Raw genomic sequence first — 20,628 nt, forward strand, 5'->3', positions numbered from 1 at the left:
GTCGAAGCGGCGCCAGTGATGCAAAGACTGGAACGAAACTCCTCGAAGGTAGAAGTCGGCAGTCCCTTCGTCATCACATCGGCGAACTGTTGCGCAGTCGGCACATGGAGAACCCGAATGCGTCCAAGAACCACCTGCTCGCGCACAAAATGAATGTCCAGCTCAATGTGTTTAGTCCGACGATGATGAACGGGGTTGGCGGAGAGGTACACCGCAGAAACATTGTCGCAGTAGACAACCGTAGTCTGGGAGACGTCGTGATGCAGCTCCTGAAGTAACTGTCGTAGCCAGGTGCACTCAGCAACAGCGTTGGCCACGGCTCGGTACTCAGCCTCCGCGCTGGAGCGCGAAACCGTGGGTTGTCGCTTGGACGACCACGAGACGAGTGAAGGACCGAGGTAGACGCAGTAGCCAGAGGTGGACCGACGAGTATCTGGGCAGCCAGCCCAGTCTGCATTGGAGTAGGCCATCATCTCCAGAGAAGTGGACGCCGTGAGTGTCAGCCCAAGGGTCATCGTGCCGCGGATGTAGCGAAGGATCCGCTTCACGAGAGTCCAATGAGAGTCACGAGGGGCGTGCATGTGGAGACACACCTGCTGAACAACATACTGAAGATCCGGTCTGGTGAGAGTCAAGTACTGAAGAGCACCAACTATAGACCGGTAGAAAGGAGCATCCGACGCTGGCGAGCCCTCAAGAGCAGAAACCTTGGCCTTCGTGTCAATAGGAGTAGCAACAGGGGACAGTTGAGCATGCCAGCACGCTCAAGAAGCTCATGTGCATACTTCTGCTGATGAAGAAAGAAACCGTCCAGGCGCCGAACGACCTCAATGCCAAGGAAATAATGTAGAGCACCCAAGTCCTTGATGGCAAACTCGTCACGTAGCCAGAGAGTAATTTGCTGAAGAAGAGCTGCGGAGGAGGCCGTCAGGATGATGTCATCAATGTAAAGGAGCAAATATGCAGTCGTGTCACCGTGGCGATAGACAAACAGTGAGGCATCCGAGCGAGTGACGCTGAAGCCAAGTGTCTGAAGAAACCCGGCGATCTGCTGGTACCAGGCACGGGGTGCCTGCTTGAGCCCGTAGAAAGAGCGAGACAGCAGACACACATGGCCAGGAAGGGAGGCGTCGACAAAACCAGTGGGTTGCTCACAATACACCTGCTCCTCAAGATGGCCGTGGAGAAAGGCATTGGAGACATCCATCTGGTGAACAGGCCAGCCTCGGGACACTGAGAGCTCAAGGACGGTGCGGATCGTGCCCGGTTTGACAACCGGGGCAAACGTCTCAGTGAAGTCCACTCCAGCGCGCTGGCAAAAACCACGAACCACCCAGCGAGCCTTGTAGCGCTCAAGAGTACCATCCGAGCGGGTCTTATGGCAAAAGACCCACTTGCCGGTGATGACGTTGGCGCGAGGAGGCCGGGGAACCAATGTCCAGGTACGGTTCTGCTGAAGAGCATCGAACTCTTCTTGCATCGCCGCAAGCCAGTGAGGATCACGGAGGGCTGCGCGAGCGGACGCGGGAAGAGGAGACGGCTCCGCGGTGGAGGTGGCGAGGGCATACTCATCGCTCGAGTACCGGAGGCTCGGACGATGAACACTAGTACGAGCCCGCGTAACAGGGCCAGGGGGCGCCGTCGGAGCCACCGGCGAGGCGGCCGGTGAGGGGGCCGGCGTCGGAGCCGGCGAGGAGGCTGGCGTCAGGGCCGACGTCGAGGCGGCCGAAGGGGCGGCCGGCGTCGGGGACGGCGAGGCGGCCGAGCCAGCAGCGCCCGATCCCGCGGCGCCCGACTCGGGGGCGGTGGGTGAAGGGGGCGCCAGTCGCGCCGTCAGGTTCGACCGAGGAGGCCGAGTGTGCGGGCGCCGACGGGAGGGCGCGAGGACCGCCAAAGCCCGAAGGCGGTCCACGGGCCGAACGGGTCCATCCACCTGACGAAGTCGTCGAAGAGCCGCTGGTGGCCGGCGGAGACGAGGCAACAAGGGGTACCTGCTGCTGAAACGGAAACACTATCTCATCAAAGTAAACGTGTCGGGAGGTGAAAACACGATGGGAGACGGGCTCATAGCAGCGGTAGCCCTTAGTGTTAGGTGGGTAGCCGAGAAAGATGCAGGCGACGGAGCGGGATACAAGCTTATGAGGCGCAGTAGCAGCGATGCTAGGGTAGCACAGGCAGCCGAAGATGCGAAGCCCATCATAAGAGGGTGGTGCACCGAAGAGAAGGTGATGAGGTGTAAAGTTCCCGCGAGTACGACATGGACGGATGTTGATGAGGAGGGAAGCGGTGGCGAGAGCGTCAGGCCAAAAGCGCGGAGGCACATTGGCATGAAAGAGTAGAGTCCGAACGCAGTCATTGAGAGTGCGAAGGATACGCTCAGCGCGACCGTTCTGTTGCGAGGTGTATGGGCAAGTGAGACGAAAAGTCATGCCATGTGTGGTAAGGAGAGTACGAACAGCGAGGTTGTCGAACACCTTCCCGTTGTCTGTCTGCAATGCGAGAATGGGACGACCAAACTACGTGAGAACATAGGAGTAGAATGCGACGAGAGTGGATATGACATCCAACTTGCGGCGCAACATGAAGATCCACACATAATGCGAGAAATCATCAAGTATGACAAGATAATAAAGAAAGCCCGTATTACTGGCAATAGTAGAGGGCCAAACATCACTATGAATTAACTCAAATGGGTACGATGCAACATAAGAAGAAGCCCTAAACGGGAGACGAGCATGTTTGCCGAGGCGACATGCATGACACGAGTGATCCTCGTTCTTATTACACGTGAAAGAAAAACTCCGAAGTATGTGGCGAGGGATGGCAGGATTAGGATGACCCAGGCGAGCATGCCAAAGATCCACTCCGGTGGCGAGAGCGACAGGGCGGCGAAAGTGGTGGAGGTGGCGGAGTGAACCGAGTAGAGCTCGTCAGGGCTGTCACATCGATGGAGCACCTTCCGCGTGTGAGCGTCCTTAACAGAAAAACCACATTCGTCAAATTCAACGGTGACATGATTTTCACGTGTAAGAGAACGAACAGAAATAAGATTTTTATTAATTTCAGGAGAAAGTAGGACATTAGACATGAATATTGGAGTGAAGTTAGACGGAAAATATGCATGACCTATATGGGTGATAGGAAGAGAGGAGCCGTCACCGACGGTGATGCGGTTGGAAGTATGGACAGGATAGGAGGTGTGCAGGTTACCGGGATAAGCCACCATGTGAGCGGTAGCTCCGGTGTCCATGTACCAGTAGCCGTCGCCGGTGTAGCTAGACGGGGAAGGAGCGGTGTGAAGAGCCGCCAGAAGGGCCGGGTCCCACGGCGCCGGCGGGAGAGGTGGTGGCGCGGCCTTCAGGGGCAGCAGCGGTGGCCCACCTGGCTGCGGCTGTTGGCCGTAGGGCACCGCGTAGGACGCCGCATAGGGCTGCGGCGCGGCGTAGAACGCCTGGTGGGACTGTGCCCGGGCGCCGAGAAGGCCCGGGGCAGGGGCCCGAGGAACCAGCATGGAGTAGGCGAGCACGACGCCGGTCCATGGGTTCTGGCCGGCGTACCACGGGGCCGGCTGATAAGCCTGCTGCGGTGGGCGAGGTGCTCCTCCCTGAGCGCCTGCGCCCCTTGCTTGCGGCCACCACGACGGCCGCCGTGACAACCCCCCCCCCCCCCATTGGCCGCTGGCTGGGGCGGCGGGAAGGGAGCGGCCGGGGTGGGCGGGAAACCTGGTTGAGGCCGGCGCTCCTCCAACTTGAGGTACGCGACCACCTTAGCGAAGGTAGGCTTCGGGATGAGGGTAAGGTTGGAGGCGGCGTTCCCAAAATCCTCATTGAGGCCGGCGGTGAGGGTGCTGATGAGGAGCTCGTCGCCTATCGTCTCCCCGAGATCACGGAGCTCATCGGCAAGCTTCTTGAGGCGCATGCAAAAATCATCGATGGATGAGTCAAGTTGCTGGCACCCGTAAAACTCACCATGGAGCAGGACCTTGCGCTGCAGCGGGTTGTCGGTGAAGAGGCCGTTGAGCTTGGTCCAGACCGCATAGGCGTCGTCATCGTCCACCATGGTGTGAAAGAGATCGCTGGAGATGGTGAGGTAGAACCAGCGGATGATGGTGGCGTTGAGGATCATCCACTCCGCGTCCTTGATCATGAGCGCCGAGTCCACGGTGCCGTCCACGTGGCCGTGCAGGAGGTACTCACGGAACACAAGTGAAAAATACCGCTTCTAAGCGGAGTAGGACGCGGTGTTTTGATCAAGCTTGACCGGAACACGCTCATGGATGTTGAGGTCGTGGACGAGAGTGACATTGGGACCGGCGAACGGGTTTGAGACGGTGGACGAGGAGGAGCTCATGGCTAGGGTTAGGGTTTGGGACGCGGCGCGACGCGGGTGGGTGGTGGGTGGGTGGTTCGGGTTGCGGCACAGGTTGGGAAGTGTGGCGACGCGGGTGGCAGGGGGCTGGGGTGGTGCGGGTGCGGCGCGGGTGGGAGGTGAGGGTTCGGGAGAGAGGGCGTGAGCGGAAGCGGAAGTGAGCAGCAGCGGCGGCCTCGGGAAGAGGCGGCGGCGGCAGAGGGCTGGGTGGTGGGGAGAGGCGGCGGCGACCAGCGGCGGCGGCGGCGACCCAAGGGATGGTGGCGGCAGCGGCGACTGGTGGTGGCGGCGGCAGTGGCTATAGGGTTTTAAAATCGTGCTGCAATAGATATCATATAGAAGGACAAGATATGGGCTGTGCAATCTCGATGTATTGATCGGTGCATCAGGCACGTATATATAAGTACAGAGGTTACAACCTTAACTATACAGAGGAAACAGAAGATGGGTCCTACACGTAAATATACACGTAAAGAAAAGAGGCCTGGCCAAGTAGTAACTCTTCGGTGAGACCTGGAGGAGGCGAAACGCAAGTGTGGATGCATCGATCTGAAACCACGCAAGCTCAATCGACGGTCTCCTCGGAAATGTAAAGCCTCTGCATTAACCTAGCAGTAATTAACTCGTTCTCGAAACAAAGAAAAACTTAATTAACTCGGCCTGCATGTGCTCAGTTCTAGAGGGGACGGAGGAGCGCTGGACTTCGTTTGAATTGAACACGAGCACGACGAGGTTCTCCAGAGAGAGGTTGCCGGGCATCTCGCATTCATTCTCGCTGCTATATGTATGCGCTACCTCAGGCGATCTCCTCGACCGGCTCTTACCATTCTGTCCCACTCCTACCCCGGCCCGGCCGCCCGGCGATACGGCGGTGATCGGCGATCCTCTATTCTTGCATCAGTACGTTTATGTAATTTAGATATGCTTCCCCTGATCGACCCCTAGATTTCGTTCATCACTTTCTTCCCAGGGTATCACCCAATGCTGCACCACATCTCATAACATATATGTGTTTCTCGCAGCTCTACTATTGGAGGCTTGCCCAACATGGCCTTTGCTGGCGTATCTCTCATTGCTGACGGCAAGCTGTGCGCCTCCACCAAGTCGGCCATCAACTCCGGTGCAGATAGCGGGTACCACTTGCTCGTTGTCGAAGGTTACTTGCGGACCAAAGAGACTACTCCCAACGGCGAGTCCATCGAGTCTCGTCCTTTCATTGTTCGAGGCCGTCGCTGGACCATCAACTACCACACTAATGGTTTTGACGATGATTATGAAGAATTTATATCGGTTTCACTTTCCCTTGTCCTTGAAGATGATACCGGGCCGAGCGTTGAGGTTCAGTATGCCTTCAGTTTCATTGACCAGCCCGAGTTGCGGGTACCAAAGCACATCCGCCAAAGCCAACCAGTTTGCTTGGGCTTCCATGATTCTTTGGATGACCAGTTTGAATTCATGAAAAAGGAGGTTTTTGAAAGATCAAGGCATCTCAAGGACGACAGCTTCGTCATCCGGTGTGACCTTGTTGTCCGCAAGTCGGCCGTGAACAAGGAGGAGGAAGGGACCGCCGCTCTTCCATTCATCGAATTGCCACAGGCCGACTTACCAAGCCATCTTGGCGATCTCCTCCTGAGCAAGGAGGGTGCTGACGTCACGTTTGAGGTTAACGGCAAGGAGTTCGCTGCGCACTCGTGGATGCTTGCAGCCCGATCTACCGTCTTCAAGGTACAGCTCTTTGGCACCACGAATGTGGACAATGCTACGTCCAGTGTTGTCAAGATAGACGACATCAAAGCAAACGTATTCCTGGGCTTGCTTATTTTCATCTACACCGATGGAATGCCTGAATTCAAGCGTGACAATGGCGATGAGACTGATGACACGGAACAGGATGATGACACATCTCCTCCTGAGCAAGGAGGGTGCTGACGTCACGTTTGAGGTTGACCGCAAGGAGTTCGCTGCGCACCGGTGGATGCTTGCAGCCCGATCTACCGTCTTCAAGGCACGGCTCTTTGGCACCATGAATGTGGACAATGCTACGTCCAGTGTTGTCAAGATAGACGACATCAAAGCAAACGTATTCCTGGGCTTGCTTACTTTCATCTACACCGATGGAATGCCTGAATTCAAGCGTGACAATGGCGATGAGACTGATGACACGGAACAGGATGATGACACAGAAGAGGATGACATGAAAAAAGACTGGCTGCCACAGCTCCTTGAAGCTGCAGAAAGATATGGTCTCCAAAGCCTCAAGTCAGTCTGTGAAGAGAAGTTGACCGAATTGATTTGCAAGGACACGGTGGCAGACATCATTGTCATGGCTGAGCGGAACCGGTGCCTCTGGTTGAAGCATTCCTGCCTGGAGTTCGTCAAAACTAGCACAAATTTGCACACGGTTTTCACGGCTGATGGGCTGGAGCAAATAATCAGGACCTGCAGCCCCTCCGTTCTCAAGGAGCTTCTCTCCAAGTTTGCTTCCTGAATCGCTTGAATTCTAGACCTATGGTTCATGATCCCTATATATAAGGTTATTATTGTGTCGCTGATGCCACAATCCTATGACATGCACAATACTGTTCGACCCCGGGGCATAGGATTGTGTTGATGTCTTATGTCTACCACTACTGTTCGAGATGTTTGCTGAATATTGAAATTTGAAATGCAGCAAAATAATCTATTATATGTGATTTGCTTGAATTCATTTGATCATGCATGCATGGCTGTACGTTGAAATGTTGAGATGAAATTTCGTGTTGGGTGCATCCATGGATAACCTGCATCAGCTGCAGGTGTAAAAACTGACCAGCAGCGTTCAAGTTCGTCAGTATGTTACCTTCTCCGATCCGATTGAGGGTGCATGATGATACGAATACCCTAGATAAATCTCGTGGATGACCAAATCAGTGATACCAAACAATCACTATAAGATAAATAATTTGGCTAAAATGACCACACATTTTACTCCAAATGATTGTCAACATCCTACGATACATAACTGCTTTTGTTTAGGATTTTTCTTCATGAAAATAACCATAACTAAACTCAGTTAGCCTCATTCTAGCAGGACAGATCGTGCAAATCCATGTACACTGAACAGGGCACAAATGCTCGATACAAGTAACATGTACAGACGGCCATGTGACTAGTGCGTAGGAACCATTATACATCTCAGTTCATACATGAATATACAATGGCTATTACCTTTACATAGAAGATCGTCAGTAATTCAGGATTGGCGACAAAAAGAGAAATTCTTTTACAGCAACAGCCTAGCTCTCTGGGACTCATCTCCTGCCTTAAGCTACTTCTGAGACAGTACTATGTTCCTTTACCACACTAACAAGGAACTCCACCCCTCAAAGTCAGCAAACTCTGCTCCGAGATGCTGTATCAGATGGAATGAACAGGGTCATGAAAAAGAAGAATGGATGACAGGGTCATAGGGTGGCCAATGGAAAAGACACCAAATGGAAAATCAAGTTTCAATTCATGTAGCTAGACGATAAGGCTGATCTCGACTGTAACAACTGAAGAATGTGGAGCAGCATAAAACATGACAGGAAAGGCGAACACCATGTATGTACTAGGTAGTTATTGTTTAAGCAACCTCTGTCTTTGGGGGATTATGATCTATGACTAAGTACCTTCTAAATAAGAGGAGCACAGGTGATGCTTTCCGCAAATGTAGATGATCTGTTACACTGTGAAACTTGTAGATGCAAGCACATATATACTGTAATGCAGTAGTCAATGATGATGAGTCTATTGTGTTGTAGCTTTCTAAAGCTGGAACAAGAGATCTTATCCAACAATAGCTACATAATGTATATGAAGTAGACATGTATTTCAGACTATCTGGAGACTACCTCAGGTGGGGTGAACAAAACGAACGTAGCAAAGAACACCACATATTCACGGGATGATGATATTTAGCCTCACCTTTGCTTTGAAACGAATCTAGTCTTTGCTTTTTTCGCCTTCAAAGTACTTGAAGACGCCATATCCAGTCGTACCCCCGAGGAACAAGAGTACTGTCGGGGTGAACGACGGATACAGGTACTTAACTAAAAAACTGTCCCATTCTGTGGGCAGAAAACCTGCATTTTTCATAAGAAGGTTCAGATATGATTAGTTGAGTCAACAATTCTACAGTAGCAAAACCTTTCCCACCCTTAGCAAATAAAAATTGAAACAGAGGCCAAAGATTTGCCTCATCCATTAATTAAGGGAAAAATATAGTGTTATGGTTACAAAGACAACCCCCAAACGTCCACCAACATAGAACAAGGACACTACTCTCCCGGCATGATTAGACCTAAGTGTTTCGCCCCCGCGATGACCCAAAGTTTTGCCTCTTTCTTTATACCCTTAAGGAGGATTGTCGGCGAAGCGGACTTGTGGTGGAAGACCCCTAGCATGTCTCTCATTCCAAATGGTCCAACTTAGAGAATTTGGTTGATAAATGATTAACACGGATAATTTAGAACAAGCCAAGGCAATGGTGAGTTATATGCATCGATCAGCATCACGCAAGCACAATTTCAGTTCAGTTAAAATCACCAAGTCAACGGTGCCATGGCAAACCTGAAAAATGCATCCAACATTTACAGAGCAAATGATGTTTCTTAACACCAGACGCCACTCAAGTTAGTAATACGTAGTACTCCACTGCGCCACAATGCTTCTTAACTCTTACTATCATATCATGGCATCCCCCTAAGTTTCAAATACCTAGGTTTTGTACCCAACAATGTCCAGATTCCCCATAGGACAAAGCTTAAATCAGCTACTAGATAGCATAGGTAGGTGAATTACCGGAGGCGGCGAGCGCGAGGCCCTGGAAGAGGATGATCCCGCCGAGGCCCAGCCAGGCGAAGAGGAAGGCGCTCTCGGTGGCCTGCCGCTGCCGGACCTCGTCCTCCGTGAACCGATTCCCGCGGCCGCCGGGGTTGAACCCCGCCTTCGTCCGCTGCTGCTCGAACACCGACGCGCTCCCGGCCGGCGCGCGGCGGACCGTCACGTCAGGCGGCGGCTCCAGCGCCTTCTCCTTGCCCTTGCCCTTGCTGCTGCTGCTGCTCTTGGACTTGCCGGCCTTCTTCTTGCCGCCGCCCGAGCCCGAGGCCGCGAGGGCGCGGAAGAGGGGGCGGGGGCGAGACGGGGCTGGGGAGAGGAAGGACGCGGCGGAGAGGGAGGAGGAGCCGGAGGCCGTGGCCATGGCGACGGCGAGGGCGTGCGGTGCGGTTGCTGCGCTGCCGGCGCGTCCGAGTTGGTTTTATCTCTGGCTTGGCTTGCTCTGTGGAGTGGGCGGTGGAGGTGGAGGCGACGAGGCGGGTTTGGTGGGCTGGGCCGTGGACAAGAGACAGTGGGTTTTGTGCTGGCGAAATGGAGTCCGTTTTGTTTCGAGAGCTCAGGCCCGATACTTTCTGCCGGGCCTTCTCCTCTGGTAGTATATGCACCCACGATCATTTTTCAAAAAAAAAACACGATCATCATTTTGTCTCCAAAAAAACCCACAATGATCATTAATTCTAAAAAAACATGATCATCATTGTTTTTGCCAAAAGAAAAAGGTACTGCTTGGTTTGAAAACTCATAGAGGGAAATAAAACCTTCGTTATTGGGGAAAAAAAAAGAAACCAAACCTTTCAGGTTAACTTGTCGACACATGTAATTCCACATTATCATGTAGGTATTTTCATGACATAGAGAAAAGGTCAACAATGCATTGTCAAGTCTCACTTCAAGAGCAATGTAACAGTAAGAGACATATATTTAACCATGCCAGATAAATTTGTAATTGCACCTTCTAGTGTGTAGGAAGCGGAATTTTGTGCATGCCTTGCGGGTTCCTATATTGCTTTTGCTTTACATAGCTTCATCGTTTTGGAGACAGACTCCCTTTTCTGTGAAGAACGATTTAGTTGATGAAATGCTCAACACATCAGCTCTCATGTGCCTTTAATTTGGTTAATACATGGGTGTTTACAAAAATAGGTAATTGCAGCTGACATAGTGTGTGTTATCAGGTAACAACAATTTCAAGCAAATAAATGAAACATTTCAGGTGTGCACGTGATCATGCCCATTTTTTCTACTCCCTTTGTTCATTTTTAAAAGACCTTGAAGACGTTTCAGAAAATGTACAAAACAGCCTATTTTGAGCTGTCTGAAATGACTTAAAAAGTGAACAGAGGGAGTAAATGATTTGAGATTGCTCGCCACATGTGTTGCATGGTAGTTGTGTCCTATGTGTGTGCTTTTGTAAAAAATTGGAAGAGAAAAACTACACGCACGCACAAAAGAAAGAAAAACACAACTAACATGCACATGGTAGCAAAATCAATAATTACCTGAAATACTCCTACTAAACAATGCTTTCACTAAGGTAGCCCCAGGACTCCCTAGCATGTGCTCTGGGGAGCCATTTCGCCGTGCCGGTCAATATAATTAAGCCGACGGAGGCGCCCATACAGCGGCTAATTTCATACTATCACAAGCAACGTTTAACACACTCGAGCGCCCGCACACGCGCATAGGAATTTTAGAGAATAGGATTCTTATAGAATTTTTTACTTTAGAGCCCTTTGGTTCATAGGAATGGATTCCTATTCCTATATAGAATTAATTCATATCCTTCACATTTCATAGGAAAATAAAAAAGAGCCTAGACTCAATGAAAAAATTCCTTTGGTGTCAACCAAATGACATCTTGTTTCCTATTCTTATTCATAGGATTTGAAATACATGTCATCTCATTTCTTACAAAATTCTTATTTCTATAATAATCCTATCCTATAAACCAAAAGAAGCCTTAGCTAGCAGCCCTGCGTTATTAGCTGTCCCTTGACCTGAGACACGGATGCGCGTCGATCGCACACCAACTAATAAACTAAACAATTAATCAGTGGGAGCTTTCGCACCCGGCCAGGACCCCCGAGTACCACGAAACCTTGTTAATTTTGAGTGCTGGTGCTACTTTTAGTGCTCTTCACTCACCGCCGGTCCCGATCACTAGCTCATTTGTATAACCAGTTAAATTAAATTGCTAACCACTTTCGCACGGCTAGATGTTTAGCAATGGATGGTAGTACAACATATGGATCGTCCGTTTTGTCTGCCCTTTGGCAAGTGCAGGGGTTGCAACCATCAGGAAAGTGACTTTAAGCCCAATCGTTTGCAGGTGCTTAAGGTTAAACATATCGTTTAGCTCGACTATGGACTATAGGTTGGCGTCATGTAGTATCTCTTACTCCTATGTAAACAAATACTGTATGAACAAATTGGTAGGTCGTGATCTTACAAAACCGCCCCAATGTGTTGCCGAAGGTTGCGACTGAGATCGGACTGCTCACCACAACTAATTTGCACTACTAGGAAAAAGTCTAGCAGTAGCGCGGGTTTTGGGTGTATCAGTAGCGCGGACGCCCGCGCTACTGATACGGCGCCACAGTTAACTTGTAGCAGTAGCGCGTGTATAACCCTCGCTACTGCTACTTCTGATAGTAGTAGCGTGGTTGACGCCGGCGCTACTACTACTTAGCTGTAGCGCGAGTCAGGGCCCCGCGCTACTACTAACTATTTGGGAATTAAAAAAATAAATTCCATCCATGGTTGGTGCTGCTGGGCGTCATCGTCCTCTCCAACCACGGCTGCTGCCTGCTGCTGGTCCTGGAGGGGATGAAGTTGCCCATGGTGATGGTGGCTCCCCACCCAACTCGTTCCCGCATCTCTCATGGTTGCTGCTGCTACAAAAGAAGAGAAAGTTATTTGAATGAGGAAGAGATAGATAGAGAGGAGTAGGAGGAGGAACTCACTGGTGGCCGCCGAAGCTGCTCGTGCTCGTCCTGCTCCTGCTGCTGCTTCTGCTGCCGCTCCTCCTCCTCCTCTTCCTCCCCCGCATCAGAATCTGCAGAGCCCGTCAAACACGCAAGCCAGTCAACGACCCCGACGACGAAACAGAGGATGCGATGCGCGCATCTCGTGGTGGGAGATGAGTCAGCGTCGCGCGTCGCTGGCAATGGCAACGGAAGCCTCCTGCTTCCTCCTGGACGTGGCCGTCGTCGGCGTCGGGAGACGTCGAGGGAGAGTAGGTCACCGAATTTGGGGAAGGCGCCGAGGTGTGTGATTGGCGGCAGCGGTGGGGGGTGAGGATGGGAATCACGGGCGGGAGGAGAAGGGGAATGCGAGAGTGTGGGAGAGAGGAGGGATTCGGTCGAGGATATGGGGAGTAGCGCGGGTTTATAACCCTCGCTACTACTATGGCATGTCCCCGGGGGGCACGGTAGGGACCGCTTAGTAGTAGTGGGGGTTAAAAACCCGTGCTACTACTATCAACTTAGTAGTAGTGGGTGGTAAAAACCCGCGCTACTAGTAAGTAGCAGTAGCGAGGGGTATAAACCCGCGCTACTAGTAAGCGTCTGTGTATAAGCTTTTCCCTAATAGTATTGTTTTGTGTAAATACCCCAGGACTGTACTGTTAGGTACTCCCTCCGACCTGTATTAATTGTCGCTGATCATATGGATCGGAGGAAGTAATGTTTACTCCCTCCGGTTCTTTTTAGTCTGCATATAAGTTTTGTCCGAAATTAAAGTATCTCTAGTTTGATCAAATTTATAGAAAAAGATACTATCAACGTTTACAATGCCAAGTCAACATTGTTAGAGTCGTTATGAAATGTAGTTTCATATATATAGTATTGTAAATGTTGATATTTCTAAATATAAATTTGGTCAAACTTTGCAAAGTTGACTTGGCACAAGTCTAATATGCTGAGTAAAAAATGACGCAACACCTCATTAATTGAATGAAGTAACTAGTAATACATACTACTTACACTAGCATAATTAATCTTCCAGAACCTCAGTTGTCTGTTCGCCGAAGATGCCACGGGAGAAACACTGACAATAATATCTAAAGAAAAGCATCAACATAAAAGAAAATCTTTTCTAGACACACGAGCGCCATTTGTCAATGGAGCAGGATAAGGATTAGTGTCTTTTTTTTTGACGGGTGATAAGGATTAGTGTCTTAATGAAGCATGCTTAGCCTAATTTTATCTTGGCGATGATGATGGTGTTCAGTTGGTGAGGCACCAACCCCACAACCAATCAGAAGCTGGCCTCCGCCGTTCTAATTTTGTTGGCTGCCTGGCTGGCCAGTGGTCACACGACCCGACTACTACCCTATTCGCGTCCGGCGCGCGTACGCGGCGGCTCGCGATTGGACGGCGCGGGGGCTGGGACCCCACAGGGATCAGACACGCGCCACCCCAGCCTCTATCCCCCAATCGCCTTATCTCTTGGGGGCGCTGCCCTCCACGTCTCTGCGCCAAGTCCATACACCCCCCAATGTTCACATGTACGGTAGTACAGCATCTCTCTACTGTATTTTGGCCCTGAGGAAAATTCGTGTGACATGTAAGTACGTATTTGTGAGTGGATAGAGTGACACGTCCCTACAAAAAAGAAAGGATAGGGTGAGAGGTTTCCTTTTGGTTCAGTACATGCCATACTCGAAATAACCGTCCTCTACCAATTAGAGTGTAGAGTACTTTAAATCATGGACAAAGTGGGAAAAGCCGATGAATGAGCTTTCTGATTTTGACTGAGTCAAAAGCAACTTGTTGCTAGAATCAACATGGTAAAATCTGCATTTCCACATTTCTTTGCAGTATATGTGCCATAGATCTCGATCATTGCCATCGGACCATTCGTTATATCAAGAGAAAAGATTCGAATTTAGCTCCAACGTGTTACACATTTTTATGGAAAGTTATATCTAAAATTTTGTTTGTTAAAAGACTGAATGCCATTTCTTAGTCTCTAGAAAGGCTTTGATACCCCTGGACCATCTTTTGCGCCTTCAAGGAACAACATGGAAAACATATTAAACGCCCATCTGAAAATGACTCGTGAACCAACACTGAATTGACCCCAAGATCATACTATAGCAGTCAATGGTCGCCTATCTATTTTTATGTCATTCGCCTCGCCTCAAAGTCTTCTTTCCGTTTCTTTTATATATGCATATTATACATTTTTTGAAAGAATATTGTGGAGGCCAAAAAGATCTAGATTGGAAGTAAGCATCCTATGGCTACAAATATGCACCTCTTCTGCAACTGAAAAAGAGTTCCATAAAAGGCAGAATAGCTAGAAAAGGAGGAGTTCCAACAGACAGAGTCCATGCGCCGTGTCCACACAGCAGTGGTCACATCGCTACTCGTGCACCACACCTCACCTCACCAACGAACGAAACCCAATAAAAGAGAAGATAGGGAGCGAAAAAATCGAGTCTTTAATCCTCTCCGGTAGGCCGCAAAGCCTCCCCCTCATTCCGTTCCCCCCTCGCCGCAATCCACAGCCCCGCCCCCGCCCCCGGCTGCGGCGCCGATGGGGTACGTGCTGTCGGCGGTGGCGAGGGTGCTGGAGCAGCCGACGGCGTGGGGCGCGGCCTGCGAGATGGCGCTGCTCGCGGGGCCGCTCTGGGCGGCGGCCCTCGTCGGCCTCCTGCTCGGCTGGGCCTGGCGCCCGCGCTGGGCCGCCGGCATCGTCGCCCCCGCCGCCGACCCGCCGCAGGTCGCCACGCTCGACTTCTGGAGGGCGCAGCTCCCCGCCCGCATCCGCGGCCCGCTCGACTACCTCGCCGGCGCGCGGCAGCGGCAGCAGCAGGAGCAGGAGCAGGAGGACGACGAGGCTTCCCTGCAAGGGTACGTTGCCTACTAGGCCCCCGAGATGTTCGTTGAAATGCGTGCCTGGTTCTTCTTGGTGTGGGGAGTTGTTGCTGTGGTCAAAGCCGCGTGTTCTTTAGTGGGGATTTGGCGAAATCGGAGTGGTCCTCACCCCTCACCTGCTCCTGCTTTGCCTTTGCAGGTCGTCGGAGATGGCGAACGAGGAGCTGGCGGTGGGGAAGGCTGACCTGGTGAACCTCTGGAGGCTGGTGGAGGGCAACGACGGCGGCCCGGCGTGGATCAAGATGATGGAGAAGGCGCTGCCCAACATGACCTACCAGGCCTGGAGGAGGGATCCCCAGGTGAATACCACTTCTCAGTAGACTGATTGGGTTCTCTTATACTTGTTGATGTGAAGTACTGAATGCCTATTTGGGGGCTAATTATGGGTCTGTACTGTACTTGGATGAAATCAGAATGGGCCTCCGCAATACCAGAGCAGCACAATCTTTGAGAACGCAACCCCGGATGAAGTAAGAGACTTTTTTGGAGATGACGAGTTCCGGATGTCCAACAAGTGGGATGATATGCTCATCTCTCACCAGACGCTGGAGGAGTGTCAGACAACCGGGACGATGAAAGTGCATTGGGTTCGCAAGGTAGATGGCCTTGAGATGGTTAATTAGCTCTGAGCCCTGCTAGGCTATCACTTCATGCTTATGGTTTGCTCTCTCTTGCTCGCAGTTCCCCTTCTTCTGTAGTGACAGGGAGTACATCATTGGTCGCCGGATATGGAAACTGGGAAGCGCGTACTATTGTGTTACAAAGGTAAGGAAATTCAGAAATTTACTAGTGTTCATCAATGATGCTTCCTTCTATTCTGAGGGGTTGAGATTTATAGGAGAACCGTGCTTGATCCTTAGCATATGATGTTGCTGATAGAAATTGTCTAAAATTGCAGTTACATCACTGCAATGTCCATAATTCAAATTTATATGTTTCCTTGTTTCCAATGGAAGTTTTATTTACATCATTTGTGTTAAAAGAATGCACAGCAACCAAATTACAAGGGACTAGTGTGAAAAATCCTGCAGGCAAAATCTAGAGGTTTGCTGCTTTAACATCTGTGTAAACAAATCGATGATGTTGACAAAAAAGTTGCATCGTAGTACATCATCCAACTCAGTTCAGAATAGGCACAGCTAGGTAAATTTAATGATATTGTTGACTGGACGACGACAATTCTGTGGATACCTTATACTAAATGGTAATGAGGTGTCACGTATGGTAACTTGGTAGATCAGCTTTTCTTTGTCAAGTGTGCTGATATCTTTTTCTAATGATAATGATATGAGGCCATTTCTCCATCCTTCGAGTGCATGTACCAGGACAGACTTCTAACATCATTGAAGTCTTGATATTAATGTTGAGTTGTTGATAGAGGAAAGTCTCTAGTTTTTCTTTTTTCTCTATTATTTGTTTGAAATCAAACAATGTGGACAGATAGATAACTCTTGCATTAAGTTATATTTAATAGTGGTAACCACACAATACAAAGGAATGAAGCAACTAGGAAGAGTTGGCACATCAGTGTCAAACTTAAAAACATGTCAATACCAATTCTGGTTGTAGTTTTATTCCATGCTGTCTTCGTCATCTTAACATCATCTCAATAAAGCACGTGCAAGTACCTGTGGGTTTACCCGGACTGCGTGTCATGACTAAATCCATGTTTCCTAGTCTTGGTTCCATTCCTGCTATAACAAAATGGTATCTGATGTCGATACTTGTCACATGCCTTATAGAAAGTTCTATGCATACTATTGTTACCCTTGACATGCTTGTTCATGTCATCTGACATTTTTCTCTTCCGTTATTGTATCCTTCTCCTTTTACCTGTCTTTAACTATCCCTCTACACTCAACTATTCATTATTCGATAAATTGATGTGATTATGTTTTATATGGCTTCATTGAACTGCCTATTCTACTCGACGAAAGTTCTCTATTGGTTGCTTTTGCAGCTTGTAGGCACATGCATACTATTTTAAAGTAAGAAGGAATTGTGTAGATTTGGTGGATCAAGTGTCTCAACAATTGTTATTTCAGTTAATTGCACAGCATAAAGTGATATTTTTAGATTATTTCTCAAAACTCAAGAGATTTTTGACATCAGCCAGAAAGTAACAGTCTAGGCTCTTGGGGTAACATCACCTTGCATGGAGTGAATTGCCAGAATGCGTCGATGTGCATGTGTATATTATGCTTACAAGTTACATCATATACTCTTGCTCAGCTATTTATCTGTCTCTGATTTATGTACATGATGCAGGGTGTGCCATGTCCATCCATCCCGCGGCGCAGCAAACCTCGCAGAGTAGATTTGTATTACTCAAGCTGGTGCATCCGTGCAGGTAACCACTTTCCTTCACTACCTTGCTTGCACATGAGTGGTAAGAGGTGAAACAGAGCTGTTTGAATAGTGAGGTTGAAGGAACTAACTTTTTAATGCTGGACATGACAAATGAATGAAAAGGAGACAACATATTTTCTAGAAACTATTGGAAAGAATACCACTTTCTTTCCTTCATTCATTCTTCGATGACTCAAAATTTCTGTTGTTTTGATTTTGGAACAGTGGAGTCAAGACGAGGGAACGGTGGATCGACTGCCTGCGAGATCCTCTTGTTCCACCATGAGGATATGGGCATCCCCTATGAGCTTGCAAAGATTGGCATTCGGCAGGGCATGTGGGGATGTGTGAAGAGAATCGAACCTGGACTCCGTGCCTATCAGAAAGCCAGGGCTGCTGGGGAGCCACCTTCGCCGAGTGCCTTGATGGCACGGATCAACACCAAGGTCGGCGACAATTTTGTCCGAGGAATGGAGTCAAACAGTGACCAATCAGACATCATGGAAGCCGAAGAGAAACCTGTGAAAAACCGGATGGCGAGGTTCCTTGTGCTCGGCGGGGCTGTGGCTTTAGCCTGTACTCTCGACCAAGGGCTCCTGACAAAGGCTCTCATCTTTGGCGTTGCACGGAAGTTTGTGGGGCAGAGGAATACGTTGTAGGATCTGACATCTTCCTCAGGATCCTCTGAGCCAATTTGCGTGGAGAGAATGGAGATGATCTGGCTAACTGTAGCACATGCCGTTGATGGCAGATGAAGGACATTGGTGTATATATGCTGCCGGCGGTCGATGGGAGAGGGAGAGGCAACGGAGTAAAAAGATGTAATTTACATTTGGAAAAGGGATTCCAGCTATATATGAATTTTTTTTATCTTTGTTTCATGTGAACTGGATATATGAGAAACCGTAAATCAGAATGTAATTACTGTTTTGGTTCTTTATTATGTACAATATGTATGCAGTGGCTCTTCCATTCTAATGGTGAAAACTAGTGAAATGGTTTTCCAGTCATAGTTACTCCGTACATACTAGTACAAAAATGCATTTTGCCAACGTTGATGTGGTACAAAACATTCACTTATCATTATTTGATTCGGTCAGAGGCGATACACTGATAATTTTGTTTGCTTACTCACGGATGAAGTAGTAGATTTGCTATGGTTCAATGCTTCTGTAGTTCGTGCTCCAAAATGAATGTAATTACGTTTTTGTTCTTTACGGAGTATGTAGTGGCTCTTTCGTTCTAAGGCCCTGTTGAGAAGCCTATTTTTTGGTTCAAAAATCAAGGTCAAATACAGGCCAGTAAAATGATCCATTTCAATTAGAATATAAACTTGCATGGAACATCAGTGTTTGGCCGGTCTAAAACTGATTGTTCACAGTTTACACGCGGGAGCAAATAACCTGGGAAGTAGGAGTACACATGTGCGTGTTCACCAAAGCCTTTCGAAATCTAGTTTTAAAGACATGGATGCAAGAAACAAAATGGTTCTTCAGTTGGACTAATTGCTTCAAAAGATAAGTCAATTGGCTAAACAATCATTTGGTTATGCCATTTTAGGTTTCAGCTTGAAATTTTGTTTTCTTAGAAGGAAAGTAAGATAGAGACGATTGTCTTCTTTCCCCACTCACAAGGGGACTAGGGAAAAGCTTTCCTCCTCTCGATCTCCGTCGGCGAGCTTCTGGATTCGCCTTCCCTCTGTCTGCTGCTCCGTCGGCTGATGACGGGGAGAGAATCTTGGTGCCTCGGCTCCGGCTAGTAGTTAGGTTAGGATTTTAGTCCTTGCTCGAACCAACCTGTAGTTGGATGGTTAGAGGGACGGTGGTATCCCTAGCCCATCAGGGTTCAAGTCCCGGTGCTCGCATTTGTTCCTGAATTTATTTTAGCATTTCCGACGATGCACATTCAGTGGGATGAGACGTTCCCGTCGACGACGAGGTGCTTATGATGACTTCATAAATTTCAAGATGATATGCCGGCTCAGTCTTTCTGAGGTGCTCATAGGGGTAGGATGTGCGTCTGTGCATTCATAGAGGTGAATATATGCGCGTATGTATGAGCGTTTGTGTTTGTACTCTGTTAAAAAAAGATTTTAGTCCTTGCAAGGGCAACACTTCTTCTTCGAGTTAGCTTTTCGGGCCTGGTAAGACGAAGCTCCATCGTAGATTTGCTATCGATACGGGTGGTCACATATTTCCTGGATTTATTCCAGTCTTTTCGGCCCTACTTTTTCGGCTCAGTCTCTCGAGGTGCTCATACGGGTCAGATGCGTGTGTGCGTACATGTATGTGAGTGTTGTGAGCATGGTTAATTTGCTATCGATACATATTGGCAATACTAAAACTTACGAACTATTGATAATTTATGTGAGATTGAAAAGACAATATGGTAACCAACTAATTAGTAGCCAATATTTGACACAAAGTCAGAAATTGGCATTACCAATTTTTGACACCAAATCAATCATGATATGTGTTTATAAAAACCCGGTACCTTCTTCGTTATTTCTTAAGAACGAAAAGTACACTATAAACACGTGTACACACACACTACCACCTCACGCACAACATCTACTAGTTGCACGTGCGTTGCAACGGACGCATGGATATTCTAGTTTTTTTTTTTCGGAAAAACTTTCAATCTATTCATCTTCAATCATTGTAGTACAACGGACACTAAAAATAATAAAAATTACATCCAGAACACCGTAGTCCACCTAGCGACGACTACAAGCACTGAAGCGAGCCGAAGGCGCCCCGCTGTCATCGCCCCTCCCTCGACAGAGCTGGGCAGTTGTAGTAGACAGTCGGGAAGTCGTCGTGCTAAGGCCCCATGGAACCAACGCACCAGAACAGCAACCGCCGCAGATGAAGAGTGTAGATCAAAAGGATCCAACCTGAAGACACACGAACGTAGACGAACGACGAACAGATCCGAGCAAATCCACCAAAGGCAGATCCGCCGGAGACACACCTCCACACGCCCACCGATGATGCTACACACATCACCGGAACGGAGACTAGACGGGGAGACCTTTATTCCATCTTCAGGGAGCCGCCGCCGTCTCGCCTTCCTGAACAGGACATAAACCCTAACAAAGCTCGAAAAAAAATATGAAAGCGGAACCCTCCCACCGGCATGGGCCGAGATCCACTCCGCCTCCATGGCCCTA

The 20,628-nt window shown here is 49.1% G+C and overlaps 3 protein-coding genes across 3 annotated transcripts; 2 read left to right on the top strand and 1 right to left on the bottom strand.

Annotated features, from left to right (window-relative positions):
- The first annotated feature begins 5,415 nt into the window (after positions 1 to 5,415).
- LOC119315638 (BTB/POZ and MATH domain-containing protein 2-like) lies at positions 5,416 to 6,856 on the top strand. The gene is made up of 3 exons (XM_037590179.1): positions 5,416 to 5,835; positions 5,965 to 6,093; positions 6,374 to 6,856. Exons 1-3 carry the CDS (start codon positions 5,416 to 5,418, stop codon positions 6,854 to 6,856), a joined length of 1,032 nt encoding a protein of 343 aa, XP_037446076.1.
- A 586-nt stretch (positions 6,857 to 7,442) lies between these two features.
- LOC119314787 (protein LOW PSII ACCUMULATION 2, chloroplastic-like) lies at positions 7,443 to 9,667 on the bottom strand. Its single transcript, XM_037589463.1, has 3 exons — positions 9,190 to 9,667; positions 8,314 to 8,471; positions 7,443 to 7,759 (listed from the first exon to the last, which is right to left on the bottom strand). The coding sequence occupies exons 1-2, from the start codon at positions 9,587 to 9,589 to the stop codon at positions 8,332 to 8,334; spliced, it is 540 nt and encodes a 179-aa protein (XP_037445360.1). The 5' UTR covers positions 9,590 to 9,667; the 3' UTR covers positions 7,443 to 7,759; positions 8,314 to 8,331.
- A 5,024-nt stretch (positions 9,668 to 14,691) lies between these two features.
- On the top strand, positions 14,692 to 18,426 carry LOC119314788. The gene is made up of 6 exons (XM_037589464.1): positions 14,692 to 15,083; positions 15,247 to 15,406; positions 15,521 to 15,703; positions 15,789 to 15,872; positions 17,376 to 17,457; positions 17,682 to 18,426. Exons 1-6 carry the CDS (start codon positions 14,767 to 14,769, stop codon positions 18,113 to 18,115), a joined length of 1,260 nt encoding a protein of 419 aa, XP_037445361.1. The 5' UTR covers positions 14,692 to 14,766; the 3' UTR covers positions 18,116 to 18,426.
- The last annotated feature ends 2,202 nt before the right edge of the window (positions 18,427 to 20,628 follow it).

The sequence above is a fragment of the Triticum dicoccoides genome, chromosome 6A, assembly GCF_002162155.2.
Source record: "Triticum dicoccoides isolate Atlit2015 ecotype Zavitan chromosome 6A, WEW_v2.0, whole genome shotgun sequence".
NCBI classification, from domain to species: domain Eukaryota; kingdom Viridiplantae; phylum Streptophyta; class Magnoliopsida; order Poales; family Poaceae; genus Triticum; species Triticum dicoccoides.